Consider the following 23,422-nt stretch of genomic DNA (forward strand, 5'->3'; position numbering starts at 1 on the left):
GACCAAGGGCATTCTGGGGAGAAGCAGTCTCTTAACTGTGCAAAAGTTCTGGGCATCGCTGCTAGGACTGTTTTCCTAATAACCCAGAAAAGTGGCAAAAATGGATGAGTTGATGGCAACTTTAACATAATAATGTCAGAGTTACAGTCAGACATAATTTTCCAGCATTCAGGGAATAAAAACAGAAAATGGCGTTCCTGTCTTTAAAAACCTCACTGAAAATATAGCACTCACTGGTTTTATGTACCTGAACCAAAGAAAGAAAAGACAACCTAAAAAAGAATAAATAAAGGCGAGGAGGGAACGAATAATCTAGAAGTGACAGGATAGTGAAAAACATTTGTTACCTCTCCAGTGGCGGTGCCCACAAACGCCACAGCGTGTCCCATTTCCTCTGCCACAGCGACGGCGGTCAAGTGAGCCTTATGGGTCAACGAGGGCTCGGCTGTTAGGGCGAACTCAGCCTTACTAGCCAGTGGGGAGGGCAGGAACTCTGCTCCACACTTGTACCTGTGAGCCATGTCATTCTAATGGAGTGGAAATATATTACTTTATAACCTTTCATCTACTGCTGTAGCCATGCTTTATTTTTGACACAGACCGATGTTCTCACCTGATTGTTGCTGAGGCACAGCTCGTCAGATTTGGAGGAATAAGGTGAATAAACAGCAGGTTTATGGTCAATGATGCCGCTGTTGCTGTAACAGGCTCCTATTATCTGTACCAGCTTATCATTAATTGCCTTCAGAGGGTACATGCCTACAAACAGGAGCAAACACATCATGTCGACAATAACCTCATTATTAATATTCACAAGTTGTGATAGACGAGGACACTTACGGTTTCTTTTCTCAGACCAAAATAATTGATTTTTAATCCCACTTCAAAAAGCAGTCATTTATCCCAGTGCCCAGTATCAAACTGGATTCTGGGATAGGCTAATGCTAGCAAAGGAGATTCTTCCATCTATCTGAACTGCTGCTTTAACAGTCATTAAATACACTTTGGCAAAATGCTGCTGTATTTAACATTTTTACGCACACCGGAAGATTAATATCAGATGTGATTAATGGCTACACAAGTCTTGGTCATGGAATTCTTTTGCTAGCTAAACTTTAATCTTAACCTGTTGGCTGCACAAATACTGGAAACCACATCACATGTCTGTGATGTCAAAGAAAACCCACAGTTTTCATGCTTGACAAAGAAAAGAAATTCACAATAACAATAGCATTTGCTGGTTTTTCCCTTAAACAGGCATCGATTTTTTACAGTGTTTAACCAAAAACAGTATGTAGCTGTACAAAACTTCCTGTTTTTAACACAGGAGTTTGTTAAACTATACTTGCATAGTATAGGTTGTTTTAGTGGTAACACATTTGTCCTTTGCTGTCCTACATTACTGTCCAAAAGTCCTGAGCCACCCCCCATTTCTTTCTAAAATAAAAAAAATGGAAACAGGTGCAGTGATTTATTGAAACATGCAAACCTACAAGTAAAGCATATATGGCAAAACATTTATACAATACTAAGGAGTTGAAAGTCACTGTTTGTTTAATTTTTATATATTTATTCATCAGCACAGCCTGAACTTTTAGGAAAACTTTCTTGAAATTTAAAAATGAAGCTCATGCCAGTGAGATGCCTTCAAGATGGAAGACATGCAGCTCCAATCCATACCAGGGCCTCTTTGTCTCCATGTGAACCAGCTTGTTGGTGGGAAACTACTACTTTATGTCTGTCAAACTGTTACATCTTTAGGATTTTTTCCAACTTAAAACCTTTTCTTTGCAGAGTTGTCTGTTGTGCGTAGACACAACACTAGTTTATCCTTTGAATTTGGTATCTCTTTTATGCATGAATGACTCATAGGTCGGCGTTTAGTGGCTTAAACACGAAACATTCCTCTGGTTCAATCGAGTAAAAGCCATCGGTTATATTCCAGAATCAAATTTGCCCAGCTGTTATTGTCAGAGTACTTTAAAAGCTTACAGTTGAGGTTTCATGCCAAGAATGTAGTTTGATCTTTAAACATTTTAGCTGATAAAGATCATCTGATATAGTAAATAAAAATCCAGAGCTATGCTTGTATTGTTCAGGTGCTGTCTCACTTTGCAAAGATCTGCTGGAAAGAATCTTTATAAAGTTTAGTTCCAAGCTGACACTCACACATGGCTGAAGTGGACGGGTCTTCATCAGAAGTAAAGGTGACAAAGAGCACCTTGTCAGAGGCTGAAACTGTTCCGTACTGGCTAGAGCTGGTCATACTCTGAGCCAAAGCTTTCCCCGGAGTTGCTACATAAGCAGCCTGGAAGAAGAGGAAAAGATAAAAATGCTGAATGTTTGGTGCTTTGTCTAAAAATATGTGTTTATCTGCGATACAGAGAAAGTGAACGCTGCATAAATGGAATCTACTTCCAGTGCAAGAGCATGTTAAATGTTTTTTTTTTAATTTTTAGAGGTCAGGACCGAGACACTCCTGAGAAGGATTCAATTCAAAGCAAACTCATCCAAACATAAAATGCGTTTTTCTGAGTCACTGCTGAGAGTTATACTGAATTGCTGGCAGCTTATTTCTGTGTCTGCAAAGTGCACAATCATTACCTGAACTTTGTTGTACTTGTTGGTAGCGCTACAGTTCAGCTGTAGCTCAGTGTAGGAGTAATAAAAGTGATCGTTCTCGCACATCCTGGAGATGAAGGTGAAGTTCTTGGTGTCCTGCACCCCGAGCGTACGGGAGAACAGGAAGTACACAAAGCCGCGGTCTTTGAAGGCAAAGCGGAAGTCGTGCAGGTACAACAGGACGAAGGGATTCGCCTGGACCGCAGAGGCCTCAATGATGCTGTCAAAAACCACCCAATCGCGATGGTCATGGAGGATTCGCGTGGAGATCAGCTTGGTGCTGTCGTGGCTGCCGTACCCTTTGGCAACCTGAGATAAAAGAGGTGACAGATTCATTTAGGGTTTCGTTGCATAGGTCTTGAGACCAGTTGGCAACTGCCTGGCAACCACTGGTAGCTAAGTAAAAATGAGTTATCCCAACCAGTTGCTTGAGGTGACACTGATACAGTATCTAAAGCCCCATTCATGCAGGCTTAGAGACCAGTCTCCACCAAAAACCAACAGTCTTGACCTTTCAGTCGAGAGGTTGCTGAAGGTTGCTAGCAAGAAAATTGGTCATAAACAGGGTCCTGTTCGAAAACTGTTGTTATTACTTTGGTTCCAAACACCTGGAAGTTGGCATGGAAGACTGGACTGCAAACCTCACCAGCTACTCGCCAAGCAGTAGTAAAACAGTGAAACATTCAATGCACACCAGAATCCCCTGTGAAGTAAAAGTTAACCGTTATGAACTGTGTTAGTGTTGCTGTAAGACAACTTTTACCTTGACACGCTGTCCCTTTCTGGTTTGCATTTTAAGCTTCACTACAGCTCAGAGAGTAAATGGCGAGTGTTTGCATACATGGTGGCATCTTCCATGCAAATCACACGCAACCACAGCAATCTGCTAACCACCAAAGCAATCCTAAGTATAACTCTTTATGACCAATTTTACCCAGTGGCAGGCAGCAACCTTTGGAAAACACATTTTTCCCTAGCAGCTGGAGGTTGTCAACCGGTCTCTAGGCCAGTATGAAAACATCTCACTTCACTACTTTGCTGAATTTAAGAAATTCCAACATGGCAGCCCCCACCACTCATTTTTAAAATTAGTTTTTCTTAATGTATCCAGATTTATGCCTGGAACATATAATGAACCATCCATTTACAGAACAGATGGTGAAGAGCCTGAAATATCTTAAGAAAAATAAGCCCAGTTTCAAAAAACATGTATTTTCTTCACATTCCACAAAAAAATGCTACATTCATAAATCAAAGAAAGGCATCGGCGTGGCTCCTCGCTTTAACCATCTTCATGCTGGTGTGACATGGCCCATAAATTCATGCAGTGAAGGAAATAAAAGGCGCAGGAAACATTAAGCGGTTGATTTATTTGCATTTTTACTTACAGTTTGCTCTTTGTGACTCTGAGAACCCGCACTTAACAGTAGATTTACCTTAACAATGGATCAAGCAGCTGGCTCGTGAGGAGGATGGAGCAACAAGAAGCCAAAGAAAGTGAATACCAGACCTATATTCATCAAGTGGAGAGTATTTGAATGCACTTCTTTGTTTGTGTCCACTGGATGTGCACATCAACCACACATTCATCTTTATAGGATGAAAATATATTGCTAAATGCATTTAAAGTGCATCCTTCTGCTGAGAAATACAACCCATTCTCCTCTCACTCCAGCAAACAGAGCCATCGAGAGGGGAAAAATATATTTGATTTGATTAGAAGAACCATTAAAAGCGTCTATATGCATGTTTGGAATAGAGGGGAAAACTCAGTGGAAGACATAACATCATAAACCATCTTTTAAAGGCCAATTCTCCGACGCTGTATAAATAAAACGAAAAACACTTAAAGATAACTGACAAGAGAGCTCATTTCCCATATGGCTGCCAATTAAATTTCTCTACAAATTGCAGTTTTATTGTGTTTGCTCACACAGTATCACAGATGGTGAAGATCATCTGAATTATTATTTTTTATTTACTGCAGGAAATAATTTGAACTTTCCATTTGTGTGCGCGAATGTGTGTTTTTCCGTCCTCACCAGAAACACTGTCAAGTTGTCTTTCTCCTCTGTGAAATACGACATCACTCCCACCACAGAGACGCCCTCCTCGGCGCTCGCCACGTATGACTTCTCCCCTTTGTTGTCGCTGAAGTACAGCTGGTGGTCCACCTTGCTCAGGTTGCGCAGCGAGCAGATGCCTCTGAAGAGGCTGCCGCACACCACCAGCACGTCTTTGGTCCCGTGCACCAGCAGCAGCTTGTTGTGGTTGTTGGTTTCCACGGCCTCCTCGCAGGCGTCGTTGACAGGCGGCGTGCACTGCCGGTTGTCCTTCTTCGGGCCCGTTTTGGCTTGGAACTCGAGGTTAAGGTCAGAGTTCAGCTGGTATATTGCGTTAACGGCGCCGACGTACAGACGGCCCGTGTGGGGATCAGCCACCACGTTGTTTATCAAAGTTTCGGATGAGAACACTGCGTTCTCACCGTGGGAGGGCCTGTAGCAAAGAGCTGCCACGAAGACTAGGGCAAAACACCACCCCCACCACCGCTCCATCGTGTCTGGGACAAAAACAGGAGACAAAACATTTATTTCAAATGGTAATTTTTCCTGATTTTTTTTAGCTTAAATTCATAAAGGAAATATTGGCAGCCAAGTTTTAAAGGGTCCAACAACAATTTATATATTTTTATACTTAAATCACAACACTCTGATCAACAAACACCTCATAGATGATTCTTTTGACCTGGCTTTTAACGCTCTCACTAAAATGTCACAGGTAAACCAAAAGCGCTGGACAAAGAGGCAGGGTTAAAAGTCCAAAATAAAATCTTTAATCAATGCTGGGGTCAAACACAGAAAGGTGAAGGCAAGAAGCAGGCAAATGGTAAAATCCAAAAAACACTCGAAAATGTGTGGAGGACACAATGAAATGCCTGGAAGGACTGATGAGTGATAACAAGACAGCCTGGCAGCAAACAAAGAGAAACCTTTTCACACTTCTGCCCTCAGGTAAGCACTACACAAGTCTGAAATCAAGCACAAAAAACCCTCACAAATAGCTTCTACCCACAAGCCGTCAGACTCCTGAATAGGGCAATTAGCACTGCCCCCCACTCACTCCATCACTCCTCCTGACTGCTGCTTCTCCATCTCCATTATTATCAACTGCATGCAATATTTACACCAGGCAAAAGCAGCTTTTTTTTTAACCCAGATTTTACCTGCACACTGATTTTTCATTATAGTTTCATGTTTTTACATGGAGAGCCAAGTTATAATCACGGCTTAAACTAGCGTGCATGTCTTTGGACTGTGGTGATGGTCGCGGTGCCCAGGGAGCTCATGCGTGCACAGGGGTGGGGGAAACATGCAGGCTCTACATGGCCGATGGATTCAAACACAGGACCTTGACCTCAGTGTTAGGACTGGAACTGAATTGAGCCGATAGTCAGCCGACTGATAACCAGTGAATTGGCAATTTTCCATTTATTTATGGAATATCTTTGGACATGGATGTTTATCTGAACAAAAATATATCAAGATTTTTCATTATTGTGATATCGTGGCTCAAGAGTTGGGAGTTTGCCTTGTAATCGGAAGGTTGCTGGTTCGAGCCCCGGCTTGGACAGTCTCGGTCGTTGTGTCCTTGGGCAAGACACTTCACCCGTTGCCTACTGGTGGTGGTCAGAGGGCCCGGTGGCGCCAGTGTCCAGCAGCCTCGCCTCTGTCAGTGCGCCCCAGGGTGGCTGTGGCTACAATGTAGCTTGCCATCACCAGTGTGTGAATGGGTGGATGACTGGATGTGTAAAGTGCTTTGGGGTCCTTAGGGACTAGTAAAGCGCTATACAAATACAGGCCATTTACCATTTATATTAAATATTATTTAAGACCGCTTCATAAAAGCCCTGTTCAACTGTCTTTCTCCAACAAACATTGCTGACAACGAACCCAGTGAACTTGAAACCGTGGAAACACTGGGAATAGTGCTTGTCCTCTAAACAAAGCAGAGTCTTTAACGGCACTCTGACATTGCAGAGCAGCACCAACAGCAGCACAAACTCAAGGAGAAAAGAATGAACGCTGAGAGCAAAGAGAGACGCAAAGAAATAATGAGGAGCTTCTCATTAAACCCAGAACATCCTTTACTGGAGGAAGAGGAGAGGGGTGGGGGAGCTGGGGGAGGAGGAGGAGGAGATGGTGGAGGTAACGAACTCAAAGTGAGAGTTGCTGAGCCAGATTAGATTAGCAAAGACAAAAGAAGTGTGTGTGTGTGTGTGTGTGTGTGTGTGTGTGTGTGTGTGTGTGTGTGTGTGTGTGTGTGTGTGTGTGAGAAAGAGAGACTGAGTGTAGCAATTAGTTGTCTGACACACTGAGATTCTCCTTCCATTAGTCTAGATGGGTGTGTTTAATTATAGCTGTGGCCTGTGGCTGTAAAACAAGGCTCTAGTTTTCAGCAACACCACACTCACTGTAATGTCTTTCTGCTCTAACCCTGTGCAGATGTCCAGAGGTGCAACTTCAGGTTCTCCACAACTGCTTCACATCAGCTGAAATCATTTTCATCACTTTCTTCCTTCTGAATGTTAGCGGGCACCTCACGAAAATCTTTCTAATTAACGAGGCCTCGTCTCTGCCTCCCCGCTCACATAAATCAAAACGCTTAGTGTCGCATCATGGTTATTTATTTTTTGCTTTCATTATCTGGTATTTTACTGGCCAACTGCTGCTTTTACAGCAGGAATCAGATAGTTCTGATTGGTGTTCAATTGACTGGTGCATCCCCTGTGTTTCTGCTCCCTGCTAATTGAATTCACTTCAGGTCGGTTCACTGCAAAGGGATTTATTAGCGTGAAAAGACTTATCTCGCTACCCACCTGCTCTCCCAAATTACCCGTCCTCAGATATCAAGAGTCAGGTAGTCTAATGGCTGCAGTGCAGAGTTTAGAGAAGTGCTAGAGAGGAGAAAACGCTGGGAACACACACACACACACACACACACACACACACACACACACACACACACACACACACACACACACACACACACACACACACACACACACACACACACACACACACAGAGCTACTCAAGAACAGTGCTTACCAAAGGTTTGAAACCCTGTTTTTTGGAAAATGTGAATATTTCAACAAGTCCTCAAACTAAATCATCATATCTGGGTTTGGAGAGGGAGGCGAGGGTGGCACAGGCATTTACTCTCACTTGCTCTGGTTCAGGTGCTAAAAATAAAGGGATAGTGTTAAGAAAAGTAAAGATTTGGCTTAAAATACTCAGTTTTTCTGTGTTTCCAGGGTAACGCAAGTTCCTCCACCACAAGATGTTGACACCCTCAGACCACATGCACTTCTTCAGATGGCCACTAAGGGCCATTAAACGTTAAAATGACATATAGTAACTATAGTAGCCATAGTAGTCGGAAGGTCCTCCCGTTTCCTTTTGCATCCGGGCTTTTCACAGTCCTGGTAATCAACCAGAGCTAACCCACAGTAAGAAGTTGGCAAGCGTCTGCAGACAAGTCGCTATCGTCTATGCAGATTCTGAATACGCACAGTAACCTTAGTAATTTACTGCCTCTTAATAATCAAATAACTGATACTGAAAATACCTGTCATTGGCCAAAGTCAGGGAAATGTAAGAAAACAGGCACATGGAAGTATTCAAAACCAGAGTCCTGTACCCTGGATGCATGAAGTCTCCCGTTGTTCTTTTACCAAAACAAACATAAGGAGTAGAAGAAAAAAGGCTCAGAAAAAGAAGCCCAAAGTTTGGTTGAGCTTTATAAAGGTTGTTTGTTAAAATGAAAAGATTGCACTGCCGCCTGACTGGCAGATTTAATTTGGCTGGACATCATTATTCTCAGTTTTCACACATTTAAAGAGATGCAAACTTAAGGGCTGATTATTATGCAGCACTTTCAGCAATAGTCAAAAGGTTAAATTCTATAGTGAACTATAAACAAGCTTCTTATCCCTCCTACTTCTGCTTTGAGCCTTTAAAATGTGCTTGTTAGCGAATGTGGTTAAACTGCCAAATGAGGGTGCGGGTCAACACCTACTCCTCTGTGTTTTTACCACCTTTTGCTCCCACGTTAACGCTGCCTCTGTGTCGCTGTCATGTGGCCGCCTCTCTCATTAAATTTCACATCTCCAAGGTGCCCAGCTCTGTAAGAAGGGATAAAGACGACAGGTATATTCACCTTCTCCTCTCGCTCAGAAGGCCTGTTATGGATGTGTGCATCCGCCACATCAAAGGAGAAAAAAAAATCATCTCTGGCTCCACTCAGGAGCTGACTCTGTGCTCTGCCAGCCATCTTGCCCCTTTCTTTTCTCTCTGCAGTATTTCCTCTCTTTCATCCTCCTGCTCTGGTTCTTTAACCCTGACTGGTGTCAGCTCAGGAATAAACTGGGTGTGTGTGTTTCTGTGCGTCTGCTCTTGTTCTTGTGAGAACCAGCTTGACTTTTAGATGTGTAGTTGTCTTGGGTGAAAAGCTTCTCTTTGCATTTAAAGCGGACCACAATAAAAACACATATTCATAAAGATCAGCGTTGACAGCTTATTTTTAAAGATGTTTTAAAGCATGGTTACTGTTGAACGGAGGGAACTGACAAAGCTGAAAACTGAAAAGGATGCTCACTGCTTCCTCATTCCTACTGAATGATTCAGTAAAAATTGTGTAAACGAGACAAAAGCTGGTAGGCAAATGAGCAGTTTTTACTTTTGCTACCACTCGGCGACGTTCATACAAACTATGAGTGACCACAGCAGTCTGCTAGCAGCCACAGCAATTGGCAAGAAGGAGGTTAATGGGGTCGCACCCTTGTTAAAACTGATTTCACTCAGCGACAGCCAGCAACCACTCGCCAACCAGTCTGAGGGTGAGGAAGTATCTCTGTACCTAGTGACCACAGGAGATTTGAGACAAAGAGGGCTTAGAGTGCGGAAACAGACAACTCACTTAACTCACAGTGAAAATATTACCTGAAGAAATAACTCAATGGCATCATATAAATTAGCTTACATGTTGCAGATTATCTGATATCATGCACAGCATGTGTCACAGATGAAACGCACCCCTGACAGACTCGACTTTATCTCATTCCTGGCCCTGTGGGACGGACAGAGGCGGATGGGTTCAAGGCCTCAGGCCACATTTTGCCCAACACAGCTCAACGCACTCATTCAATTAAATTCAGTTGTATTTTATATACATACACCTGTGTCTGTGGTTAGTCATCTTTAGGAACTAATGACTTATTTGTTTAAGGTTATGAATTTTTAACATTGAAAAATTGAGCTTAAAAGAACCCAGTGAGTTTAAATACGACACAAATGGGTTTACATCATATTTAAACACAAAGAAATAAAATAGGAGCGAGACGTGGCGTTTGACACATCACGTGTGTACTTCACTGAATAAACAGCAATACCTGGGAATGATAATAGTCAGATTACGCTCATGTGGCTGACAGTTTCATCCAGTATACCATGAAGAAGTCATCATATCTGCCCTGAATACACTGAATTTTGGACTCTGTGATCATCTTTGTTGTCTTTGACATTCAGCTTATTACTTTAAATGTTTCTGCATATGACATCCAGTGAACCTGGTCTCCAAGGCAACAGACATGCTAAAAAAGACAAATATTACAACATGGGCCGTCTTAAAACTCAATTTTTGGTCTTGACCAACTGCTGAGGAAAATATCTGGCTCTTTAGATGCCAAATATTCCACTGTATGCACATGGTAGCCAAAAATGATCCTGATTAGAGCGATGACACATTTAGGTTGCAGGCAAAGAAACTGCAAAATGAGCTAAAAGACACTAAAATTACACATTTGGCAATAAACTTGTGTGGGCTAATCACAATCAGGGGACATACAGTGATTAGGTCCATTGTTTAGATAAGTAATACTGACCCCAGCAGTAATTTTTCATATCAAATCTGGTTTCACCAACTTCCCCCTTCTGTCTAATCACCACTGTAAAAGAACCTGAACACAGCACCTTGGGTCTCGGTAACTTCAAGCATTTAAAGCCATTCTTTTAATGTGTTATAGACAATGATTAACTGAGAAAATAATCACCCAGTTAATTGAGGATGAAAACCATTGTTAGATGCAGCCCTTGTGAGAAGGATGCTAACTGGCTGATTGTTTTATACCTGTGCAAAAGCATCAGCCCTCCTCACGTTCCTCCACTCATTTATTTCCATCTGTAGCACGCCTGTATCCATCTGTTGGGAGTCAGATTATAGGTTTGACATATCTGGGTTAACAGAATTCAGGAATTAATGTATTCAGTAAAAGGTCTGCTTAAATTTAGTATTACAACTGCCTCCGTTGTAGTACCAGCACTGCATTAGAGTGAAAACTGGAATTACCAACAATGGGATTAAATGCAAATGCAGTGATAAAAATCGAAGACCAGGACACACACATACACACTAATAGGCAAGTGAACAGCAGTATGTGACTCATTAAAATCCTGGGTGCATACTTTGTAAAAGTCTTGAGCACTGACCCCTCTGCTAAAAAGTTTGGAGTGAAACTAAATCCAGGAATGTCTGCCGAAGCTCCAGCCAGGGGAATAAAGCCTGACTGATTTTCTCCTTCTGTCTAACCTCTCTAAGCTTTTCTCTTTCTAGCTGCTCTTTATAATTCACATTGTTTCGCTCTCCCGCTCTCTGTCTTTACATCTTTACCCGCGGGAACAAGTTCAAACAAAACCGGTGTTCTGACACACGAGATCCCGAGGGATTAACCTGGTCTGAAACGCCATCTATGGCTCTGTCTGTCAGTTTGTCTTTCTCACTGAGTGTTTGTACTTTAACCTGCCTGTCTGTCCACATGTGGTTTGTGCCTGGCTAACATTTCACCTCAAAAAACATTTAATATGTGACAGTCTGGTTTCCATTAAGTTTGTGATCCAAGAACATTGTATAACATTCTTGGAGAGACACCCGATCGTCCAGTCTTAGGTTTTATTTTAGGTTTTTCTCTGAAATGTTGCAATGCTGCAAAAGTTCTATTAAACAGTGTAAAGGCAATTTAAGCAGAGCTAATTGTACTCAGTGCAAGATGACAAAGCAGCTGAAAGAAGGCTCATTTTTTTGTAAATCTGGCAAAATAATCTGAAGCACCCAAGCCACCAGCACTGCTAAAATAAAAGTGAAGAAAAAGGGCTGCAAACCTGTGGCTGATGAGCCAAAACATGGCCCCTTTTTCCTGTCTCTGGTGGTGCTCTGTGGCTTTGACAAGAATCCTAGATGACTCGAGTTATTTTCAGTAAAAGACCAGTCGTGCTTAGGTATGTAATAACTTCCTGAAAGACCGTTTATGAGTTAGGACACTTAATTGTCCCATTTTTATTTATTTTATTATTTATTTTTTTACAAATCATCCACAAGAATTTAGAAATTAAATTGTCAAAGTCACCAAAAAATCATAAATAGCTTATTGCCGGTTGCGCCACCTTCTTTATAAGGCTTAAATGTGTTTTGTGGCTCCTTAAAAACTTTAGTTCAGAAATTGTTAAAGAATTTGATCTTCATCACAGGGTTGCTTTTAAACTATACCATCTGTGTATATTACAGGGTTCTGCATTATTTTGGAGACATCCCAAGTCTTAAGTTATGTTCAGACAAGCCAGTTCTAGAGTTGCCCTGACTGCCCACAAACCAAGCTGGTATAATTGAGAGGGCTGCCAAGCTGAAAATGTTTAAATCTGCTGCTTGGCCTAATGAATCTGACTTGCCCGGGAGCTAAGGTGAAGATAAGAAACAAGTGTTAAGTTTAGCTACAGGTTGAGAAAAACCCACAGAGAAACAGTCCATGAAGTCATCGCTAGCTAGCTTGGAGCTAAAGACTGTAAAGTAAGTACAATGATTGCTTGGGGCAATAAACCATAGACATTTTGACAAGGTCAAAAATCGGCTTCACTGTCTGAAAATGATCAAACTCTCTCCAGAAGAATTATATAACTGTTTTCATAAGCTAAGAGGTTCAACTGATCCTGATGGGTTGTGTTGATGGAATATCACTGAAAATGCCAGGAATTTCCAGAGAATGTAAAAATAACTCATTTTAGATGAAGTTATCCACCTTTAAGTCCCGTATAAATGTGCAGAAATCCAAACCAACATTGGCTGAGCTCTTGTAATATTTTACAGATGTTGGATCTCTGAGTCAGAGCCCAGTTTGGATGGAAACCTTTTCAAATATGCTGCACCTTTCTCCAGGAATAGAAGAATCTCAGATTCCCAGAACTGTTTATCAAGTCAGCTGTAAAAGAGCTGAAAAATAGCACTGTTATTCAGTGTATGTATTTTGCACATATCATGATACCCAGTCACTATTTCCTCTTGTTAATATACATTAGGTAATTCCAGAAAAGCAGCAATTTATCACCTTTTCTACCTGCATTAGTGGATCCCTGCTACTGTACCGAGATCCATCCTTCAGTCTATTTGCTCCTCAGGTGTGGGGCTGACATTTAGACATTGCTCTTAACTTGGCTGGATATCTGCAGTATCAAATGACACCTTATCTTTTTCCATCTTACTTTCACATTAGTGTGCTGGAAAGTTATGGTACCAGCAGAATCGTTTTCTTGTTTATGAGAGGAATCTTCTCCGATTTCAAAACACCCCAATGTGGTCTCATTTACATTCATGCCCACTGCTGGGCGACATTAGCCATTCATGACATCGGGCCGCAGGAACATTGGAGCTGATTGGCCGGGCCTAGAGGGGATATGAGTGCTATGATTGGCGGAGCCCGGGGGAAATGGAGTTCTTATTGGTGGTAATGAAGAAGCCTGAAGGAGAGCATGGCTGAGACAAAGTAAGCATAAAACTAAAAGACCGAAGAGGATAGAACACACACAGTCGCTATACCTCATCTATCACACACACACACACACACACACACACACACACACACACACACACACACACACACACACACACACACACACACACACACACACACACACACACACACACACACACACACACACACACAATCTCCTTTACCATTCCCAGAGTCCACAGCTACATCATACAATTTATACTGCAGAGATACAAACAGAGACCGAGAGGATGCAGAGGTATCAGAGTTGCTTTTGAAGAGGCTCTTGAGGAGGCGCCAGGTGTACTGAAAGCAATGGAGACTATTGCTGTATTAGCACCACATATGCTGCCTAGACGTCCGAGTCATCCCAGAAAGATGGGTTTGAAAAAGAAAATATGCCACTATACCAGAGGGAAACTTATAGACACGACATAAAATGTGCAGTAAATATAAACAAACACTGAAGGGAGAGCTCACTTCCAGCTAACCTTCAAAACACTGGTAGGCTTTAACTAAATGACTGTTTTGCTTCATAGTCACTATATTTTACCCCAACTTATACCTGTATATAAAAGATCGATGTAGCCACCCACTGGTTTTGGACACCACATTTTGCAGCCGTTTGCTTGACGCCATGTGAGTTTTTTGGATTCCTATTTGGAGGAGAGGATTGAGTGCTGAGTCATCACCTAATGCTAGCAAGCTCCATTCATAAACTGTACAGGAGATACAAAGATACAAATATCTGCTAACTAGTGCCCAGTAAGAAACTTGGGTAGAAAAGCTTCAACCATGATAGAAAGGTCGAAATAAGCTCCAGATCCCCGTGTCTGCACACCATCAAATATTCAGCCATTGTACAGTTCTTATAAAGTGGAAACTATCCCTACAGACCAAAAGCGTTTTTTTGTAGCAGGCTGCACAGAGTCTATGAGGATGGATTGTCTTTTGGAGCCACCCTCAAGTGGCCATAAGAGGAAGTGCAATTTGTAGCACTTTCATTTTCGCATCATTTTTCAGCCTTGAAGGTTTCCACTTGATGCAGACCAAAATCAAAAGTTAAAAGAGAGTGAAGTACATTTTTTTAAACCAAAACTTTGAAAATCTAAAAGGCATTACTTTGTTCCAGACTCTTGTGTCTGCAGACATTCTTTGCCCTTTTTTATTGCAAGAAAACCCCCAAAACAGAACACTTTTGAGGGAAGGAGGTTAAAAACTTTTTGCATGTGTCTTATAAATGTTCAAATTGCAGCTTTGCTGTTAAACATGAGATACAAGTGGAATTGCTAGGTTCTTGTCCATAAACACTCAATAAAACCCCTTGACAACAGCAACCTCCATATGTCCACAAAATTGCAAGGAAAGGTTACTAAAGCTTATCTAAAAATAATAACAGTCTCTGGAAAAATCTAGTTTTAGCATTTTCATGTCTAACATTTTAATCTATGACAGTTTGATGAAATGTATCAGCAAAACTAAATAAGCATGCAATGTTGCACACGTTTCCTGCAAACTGAACAATATGTTAACTCTGGTGCTAAGGTAAGTGCTGCTTATCTATGGGATGCACAAAGACACGTTCGAAATGTTTTTAAAAGCATTTGAAGAGGCAAAACTGTTAAATATTCATTCCAAAAGAGAAACCTCCAACACATTGTCAGTGATGAACTGACCAAAGGATACAATTGGTGGGGAATAAAAAAAAAAAAAGGACACTGGGAAAATAATCTGCTCAGCAACAAAATGAGTTAATTAAAGCTTCGAGGATGCATATTAAACTACTGCCCGTGTCTTATTAATCTTAAAGTGGACATTATAGCATGACAGGATAACACCTTCTAATGACGTGACCTTTGAGAGGAGGATTAGTCTTATGATGGAAGGTCGGAGGGGTCAGCAGTTATTAAGCAGGCTGAGTGTGTTACAGCTACACACACTCTTGTCTGTGTAGTACCACTTGGTAACATCTCAGCAGGGCAGTGACACAGACAGCAGAAACAAACAGTGTCGGGGCAGAGACAAAAGACAGACTGTCAGAGGAGTGATAAAAGACACAGACGACCGACTGTGAGGCCACAAAAATGATAGGCAGTCAGATACAGGAAAGCGAGCCTCACGAATGAGCACGCCTCTATTAACTGGTTCACTGCAAAGAAAAACACTCAGTACTGACACATACTGAAATATCTTATTGCTTAAATGACAAAGATGACAACAGGAAGAAGTGTAGTCAATGCACTGTAACGATTATTCGTCTATCATATTATTGTTTAGAATCTCTTGTAGTTCAGCTCTGTTTCTAGTTTGTAGTCTAGTTTGTAGTCTAAGCTTTTCTCTTCTCTCTCCCTCATCTTCCAGCTCGTTACAGAAAATGGCCGACCCTTCCCAAGTTTGGTTCTGTTAAAAGGGAGCTTTTCCTTCCAGCCAATACCTTGTTCATATTGGACAATTGTTGGGTCTGTGTTTCCACATGTCCCGCTTAGAGACTTATTATCAGAATGACAGCCTACACTCACTACAGATAAATGGCAGCCAGAGCTGTTTGTCTTACAGCGGCCAGCCTAGCAAGGTTTATTCATTTAAATTGTGAAGGATAAGAAAACAGGACTCAACTAAATGCAGTCTGCAATCCACTGACATTTAACACCGACATACACAGTGTAACTTTAAATAATAATTGAACAGATTTAGGGAACCATTCAAAGCTGACATATTCTTACTTAAGCTAAACTAAGCTAGCTATGCTAGCTGGCCACTTCAAAAACTCCAACTTTTGGTTCAGAGTGTCCAATTTATTTTGCATTGCATCAACAGATATACAAGTTAGATCTTTTCAAACATATCTGACGTTACTGTCTTTACTAATATGGTAAAGAAGTTGCAGTACAACCACCGCACAAACTTGTGAACGTCTAAACCCCCCCAAAAAGCATGCTGTTGATCATGCTCCCAATCTGAAGGACCATCTTCAACCTTGGGACCTTTGGACTCCTGGAGCTGCTGTCGGGTTTCTGGGTTGAAGCTGGTGACACGTTAATCAACAGTAATGATGATCAAAAGCTGGGTCAGTTAGACGTGGTTAAATTGCACCAGTTTGAGGAGGCAGAGCCAGATTTTCACAGATTTCCTTAAAAGGAAAATAAGGGGGAGCAGGAAGTTGCTTGTTATCCAAATCTACTTTTGGCGTTTTAATTTCAGCCTTTCTTGGTAACTCTTGAACAAATCACGTGCATTTGAATGCACCTCAGTGACATCTCTAATTCACCAGGAAAACACAAGTTTAATGAAAAATAAAAGCAAAGAAACATCCTCCCAGATGCGTTACCAATGTAAAGAAAGTTTCAAGTCAAATCTATTTTCACAGCACTCTCAAAAAATGAAGAGAACTCCTTGGACTGCATGGAAGGAAGGAAATCAATCTCCTTAAATAAATATGACTTCACATCAATGCATTGAAAGCTGTTTGCTATAGACAGAAGTGAGAGAAAAAAGCATGTGATCCCATTTCATGGCAGTAAACGCACGTACAGATTTAATTCTGTGTTATGCAAATGTAATTTAGTGGCTGTGTCCTCTGCATTGGAGTGAGCGATTAACAACCACTTTCTATCCCAGTACACTCCCATTAACCTGACAATGACACACACTGATGAGACCACGTGTGTCCTTGTGTGCGTTTTCTCTGCATACCAACGGGCACATCTCCTGCTTTAATTATCCCTAAGCGGTGCTTCCAGCGACTTTAAAAATCAACACACTGCTTTGTCCTGTCAGAGTTTCTGTCAAAGCAATTAAAGGATGTTCGTGTCGTACAGCGCAGAGGACTTATTCAGTGCACCTCATCCTGTTTGGTGTAAAGTTGCATTGGGCTCACATGGGAATAACTGTCAGAGCACCCAGACAGCTCTCAGCAACTCATTTCTAAGTCCTTAAGATGTAATGATTGAAGTTCTCTGTAGACTCCAGAGCGTGATGATGTTGCTTTAAAGGCACAGTTAACATGAAGAAAAGAAATCGGCCTTGGATCAAAAACCTGCCAGGTGCTCTGTCACTGTGGTTTTAGCTGAAATGACATGAATCCCCACTGACATAACTCCCAGCTTTTGTTTAAATACAAATAATGTCATCCGCTGAAGGATGAGCCAGCACCATTCTTTATTAAGGTTCTCTCTTTGTCAACAAATCCTCTACAAAGACCAAACAACTATGCGTTTTATTTTCTGATTTCCCTGCTGAAGATCTTAAATATCTGATATATGCAGGTGTTTTTTTCTTTTTCCAAAAGAAGACCAGTGACTAAATCAAACAACTTGCAATAGAAGATTACTCCACATTTGGTGACAGACGTGCTAGAAAACCTATAATTGAAAACAAAACAAAAATCCATTTGTGTCTCTAAAGGTAGTTTAGCCCGACAAAGCAACTACAAAGGATATGATTTTGTTTAAATAGCTCATCATCTGGATTTTGTTCAGGTTAAAATGAGGGCCACGGCGCTTTGACTGAGAGGCCGGTTGTCGATACTGTCTCACTGACTCAGAGAATTATGAAATAAATTTCTACTGCCGATTGATTACATTAGAGTGGACTAGAGTAAAACCCTATGATACACAGTTTGAAAAACAAAATCCTTTACTTTATTCTGTGCCTCAGTCAAATTTTATTTATATAGCACCAAATCACAACAGTTCCCTCGAGGCACCTGATATTGTTAGGTAAAGACCCTCCAATAATGGAGAAAAGCACAACAGTCAGACAATCCCCTATATGAGCAAGCAGATGTCAACAGTAGGAAAGAAAAACTCCCTTTTAAAAGGAAGAAGAAGAAGGTAAAGGTCAAAAACCTTCTGACTGGCTGCCATGTTTAAAACGGGGCATCCAAAATTGGAACAGTATATAAAAAAGCCATCCATCCACCCCAACCTCCTCCTCAGTGGAGATCTGCACCAATCTTGATAGCCCACATTATATAATAAAAAGGTGACTTTTATGTGGTCATATTTCTTGAAAGGTAATCAGACATTAAGTGTTTTTACTGCACTAAATGAAGGGAGAATAATTCCAAAATTGGTACTACCAGTAATGAAGATTTGGCTAATTGTCATTCATTGTTCTCTTCGCCTGCACTCATGCTGCAAATGCAGCTACCTGAATTCACAAACACGACTTAATGACGGGTGTAGGTTTAAAGAGTTCTGGATGGGTAAAGGAGAAAAAGAAATAAATGCAGCATTGCTCAGGTCTGTGCTCATTACTCAGAGTGACCACATTATGAGCTAATTCAAACAACAAGCTGATAATTGCCATGTGATGAAAAGATTTATTTAATAGTCCAACTTCCTGAATGGAAATTAAAACCCATTGATATAATCTCTTCAAGAAAACCAGGAGGTATTTGGAGAATTGGATTATAAATCACCTTGTAATCAGACTAATCAGCAGCATGGCTCAACAGCAGCTTATTTATGGAGGATGGAGACATTAATAAAACAGGTAGAAAAAAAAAGGTGCAAGGGGCAAGTTTCATTTGGAAGAGCTTTTTTATCAGATATAATATTAATAAACCCACAGGTTTAACTTGAGAGGAAAAATGGAAAAGGATAGGTTGTTGATTTTAATGTATGGTCACACAGTATATGTGTACAGCTGAACACAGAGGTGGGCAGCCTCCGTGACTGCAGCTCCTGCTGTCGAGTCATTATGTCTGGACCAAATCCCACAGATTTACTGCTTCTCCCCACATGCTGAAAATTAAACGTCTTTCTCGTCCGTGGAGAGCGAAAGAGGGAGAAATCGAGCGAAAACTGGGCGCAAAAGCACTTTATTAAAAATGTCTTGTCTCTCCAAAGTCGTATAAAAAAAAAATAATTAGTACTGACTGCACACACGGAGCTATGCCAAAGCCTCAGATGAGGTTCGAATGCGTTTCTGCTCATGCGTGTGAACCCTGTCCAAGCACCATCTCAACTTCTTAAAAGAACTTTTAGAGGCTTTCTTAAATACTCTTTTGTACTCCTGCTCCTCAGCTCCTGCTAACCTTTGCTCACCTACATGTACATAAACAAAAAGAAAGGGTGAGAGTGAGGAGAGGCAGCTCTGCCGGCTCTCCATTAACAAGGCAGGCTCTGTTTCAGCAGTGGTTTGGTGAAAATGTGTGCGAGTGAAAGGCAGACAGAGAGAGAGAAGGAGAGATTGTTCTGAGCAGCCAGAAGACAGAGATATAGCCCTCATTCCTACTCAGATTAAAGGATTTAGAGCAAGGAGCCTTATTACAGACCCAGAGAAAGAGAAAGAGGAAGAGCTTTCCCTCCTTCTCCCTCTGTTCTGTGCTGATTAAAACACAGATAACTCTCCCTCCCAGGTTGAGAGCTGCTGGAAGCCAGCCACACACACACACACACACACACTCATTAAAATCCAGACGTAACAATGGTTGCTCTGAATTTCTAAGGATTTCAACCTGTTGGACAACCAGCCGCCTTATGCACGGCGCCCAAGCTCGCTCTGTTATCATTGCAGCACTCAGAGACCTCCTGGAGTCAGTGTGTCTCTGTGTGTGTTTCTGGACATGTCTCGTAAATGTCACGCCATCTGCAGATGTGAGTAACACAAGACTTCTTAAGACCATTTAATGCTACATGGAACTCAGTTCCAGACCTCCTTAAATATTGAGAATGGAGAAACGGAGCAGTCAAAAATGTCCTCATTTTTTCTTTTGGACTTGAATATGTGGGTGAGTGTGGAACAAAAAGATAAAAAAAAGGCAAAAATTATAAGAATAAAGGACATGTTCATTCCCATCAGTCAAGGCTTTCACCAAGTCCTCTTCTACCTTCATTACTCTTTTTAACAGACTCCACAATGAGCACAATTTAAACAGTAGGAGGAAATGTCTACTGTTTCTCCCACGCAGTTCTTTTAACACAGCTTTAACCTGTATTGTAGTTAATTTGCATGAAGTTTCAACAGGTTTTTTTGTTTTTTTTAAACAAAAACGTTGTTTGGTTGTCTGGGAACACAACGAATATGACTGCACATTTACGCCGACATCATCCTAGTGCAAAGACAAGTGGAAGCAGAAAAAAACAACAAGCACGCATGCTACAAACTACCTGACTCATTTAGACAGCCGTTAGCACAGGATTCTCCTTATGGGGACCTGATATGTTTAATATGCTGCTGAGAATATAGCCCAGAAGATGCGTATAGTATAGCTTTTATTTTGGAAAGAGACATTTCTCTGTAATAAACTCTCTTTTCCAAAGATGAGTGATTTCTCGATCAGATTGATTTTTTATTCTTATTATTTTGTTGTTTCTGTAATATTACATTTAAAAACTGTACTTTTGAGTTAAAATATATATTTATAATTTTAATAAATGACAAATTAAAAAAGCATGAACATTTTTTGTATCGAAAAAATATCGAACCGTGACACCAAAGTATCGAACCGAACCGAAAATTTTGTGTATCGTTGCACCCCTAGTAATTACTTAACTTACCCCCAATCACAGACTTCAAAGCAGTCATCAACAAGATGCCGAGTTCATCGCACACAGTTGCAATAATAATTCTGGCCGTGCTGTGACCTCCAACCACCAATGTCACTGTAGCATGTAAGCGGACACAGGATTGTCTCTACCCAATCAACTCAAGGCCAACATTCGCTCTCTTGTATCTCTGCTTTATGTCCACCAGCTCCTGAGAAGAATATGATCATGTTTAACTGCCAAACTGCAACTTTCACCAAGTTTCCTATTCCAGGTTTTGGGTCTGATAATTGATGTGGGATGGGCCTGGTGTCATGATATGGTTCATCATGATACCATGCCATTTTGCCTTCACAATTTTATTTATTATCACAATGCCTTTTTTGCATTTTGCTTTTTGCATGCCACTTTAAAAAAGCACATCCAAGCCTTGAAATGAAACACTATTTAAACTGCTATTATTAGTGTGCAAAACGTGACCAGGTGGAGGACATGTATTACAGAAGAAACTGTAATACATGTTCAAATGTGTAACAGAGGTTGAATTCCAGATTGTTTATCATAAAAAAGTGGATTTGCAGCCTAATATAATTAAGGCATCTAATTTTAAATGACCATATGAAACTTTATGAAGAAATGGAGCACGATGAAAAGAGGAAAACATTAACATTCATGCAACGGAACAAAATGTTGGAAAAATATACACATTTTTTAATGGGTTTGGCTGATACAGCACATAACTTCTAGTGTCCTTCCAGTGTTCTTTAATTTCCCCACAGGAAGCCCCTTTTAAGCACACCAGTCTTAAAGTGCTGGTATGCTGTCAGATCTTTCAACTACATTTGATGATTTAATAAGTATTTGTTTGGTGGGCTGTAGGCTGTATGTGGTCACGGTGTTGGAGCAGAATTGGCTGTTCTTTTCATAAGAGGGCATAGTTTTATTATACTAGAAAAAAATACATTTGTAATAAATACTTTCATTTCTCACTAAATGAAATAGCACAGCTGGGTCATGCCTGTATTTTTATAATTCTTTGTTTCAGTAACAAAGCTGCATCAGCTCCACTCAATGGGACCTATTCTATGTGGACTGTAGCTTGTAACTGTGAGTCTTTCAAAGGCTCTTTCCGAGCACACTGCAGCCTTTATGCTCAATTGCAAACTGCTGATCACATGTTTTTTTTCCTGGGTGACTGTTCATATCTATTTTAGGCTGTAAACCATATCCAACACCTACACGAACTGACTGAGACGTCAGGCAGAGAAACAAGAAAAGACATCACATGCAGATTTGTTTTCAGCTCAGTCTGGCTTACAGGGTGCTCTCAGTGAGTTGTGGCTGTACAGCAGAGTCGGTCTGTTTTTTTGGGATAGGGGGAAGGATGAAAATGACAGCGGGGGTGAAGGAATATACTGCACGATACATACAATCCCCCTACCAACCCCCTTCAGAAAAAAAAACAAACCCTCAGGGATATGTTAAAGAAATGTTCTTATCATGAAAGCCTGGTTCAATTTAAACCTGACCACAGCTGCTATTTGCTGTTGCTTAACAAACCCTAAACCATAAATAGACGTCTTTAAAGGTTATACTAAATCCAAAAGATGGGTGGAGTATCACTTCAGCTTCTCCCATTCAATGCACTTTTTAATTATGAAGAGCAAATGGCGAAGGAAGCGCTATATAGACAGCATACACAACAAAAACAGCCAAGACATGAATTATGGAGCAGGAAATTTAACTCAGTGTGACGCAGATGTGCCTGATGTTCAGTCCACTCAGTGCACAGCTGGTCGTGTCTGAGCGTGTCCGACTGAAAGGCTGCGGAGCTTCGCGGCAGCGAGGACGGGAATGAGTGAGCCAGAAGAGCGTTCTACGTTTATACTGCGCGGCTTTCCATCCGTACAAACTGCCTTATCGACACATAAAACACAGGGCACGGTGTGAAACGGCACTGCGACTGGCCTGCCACACTATATTCTGTCAAAACAAAGGGTATAGAATATGAAGCAGCACAGGAGATTTCTAGTTTAAAGTAAGAGAGACCAAAACCTGACATTAGTGTCTTTTCAAACCCGAGGCAAAAAATTAGCAACTACCAGATTATAATAATGCTGCTGCTGCTTGTGGCTACCAGATATGGACTCATAATTATTTTAGTGACCTCGCTGTCCTTTCCTCCACCAGAAATTTAAATTCAGTTTTCAATTTGATTTATACAGCAACTAATAACAACAGCGGTCTCCTGAAAACACTTTATAATCTAAGATAAAGACCCTACCATTATACAGAGGAAATTCCAAAACTCCAAACCAACCCCTTATGACCAAGCACCCTGTGACAGTACAAAGGAAAAACTCTCTTTTAATCGGAAGAAACCTCAGGCAGCAGAATCAGGCTCAGGGAGGAGCAGACATCTGCTAACTGGTTGGG

General features: G+C 41.1%; 1 protein-coding gene across 3 annotated transcripts in view; it reads right to left on the reverse strand.

Annotated features, from left to right (window-relative positions):
- plxnb2a.1 (plexin b2a, tandem duplicate 1) overlaps positions 1-23,422 on the reverse strand; it is a 241,960-nt gene that overhangs the window by 71,029 nt on the left and 147,509 nt on the right. For all 3 annotated transcript variants that reach the window (XM_080887371.1, XM_080887369.1, XM_080887370.1), the window contains 5 exons: positions 4,665-5,182; positions 2,605-2,931; positions 2,170-2,308; positions 614-759; positions 348-527 (listed from right to left, as the gene is read on the reverse strand). In XM_080887371.1, coding sequence (XP_080743497.1) covers positions 348-527; positions 614-759; positions 2,170-2,308; positions 2,605-2,931; positions 4,665-5,177 — 1,305 coding nt within the window. In that variant the 5' untranslated portion in view covers positions 5,178-5,182. The remainder of the gene's footprint in view (positions 1-347; positions 528-613; positions 760-2,169; positions 2,309-2,604; positions 2,932-4,664; positions 5,183-23,422) is intronic.

This window comes from Rhamphochromis sp. 'chilingali' (assembly GCF_963969265.1).
Source record: "Rhamphochromis sp. 'chilingali' genome assembly, chromosome: 7".
Taxonomy (NCBI): domain Eukaryota; kingdom Metazoa; phylum Chordata; class Actinopteri; order Cichliformes; family Cichlidae; genus Rhamphochromis; species Rhamphochromis sp. 'chilingali'.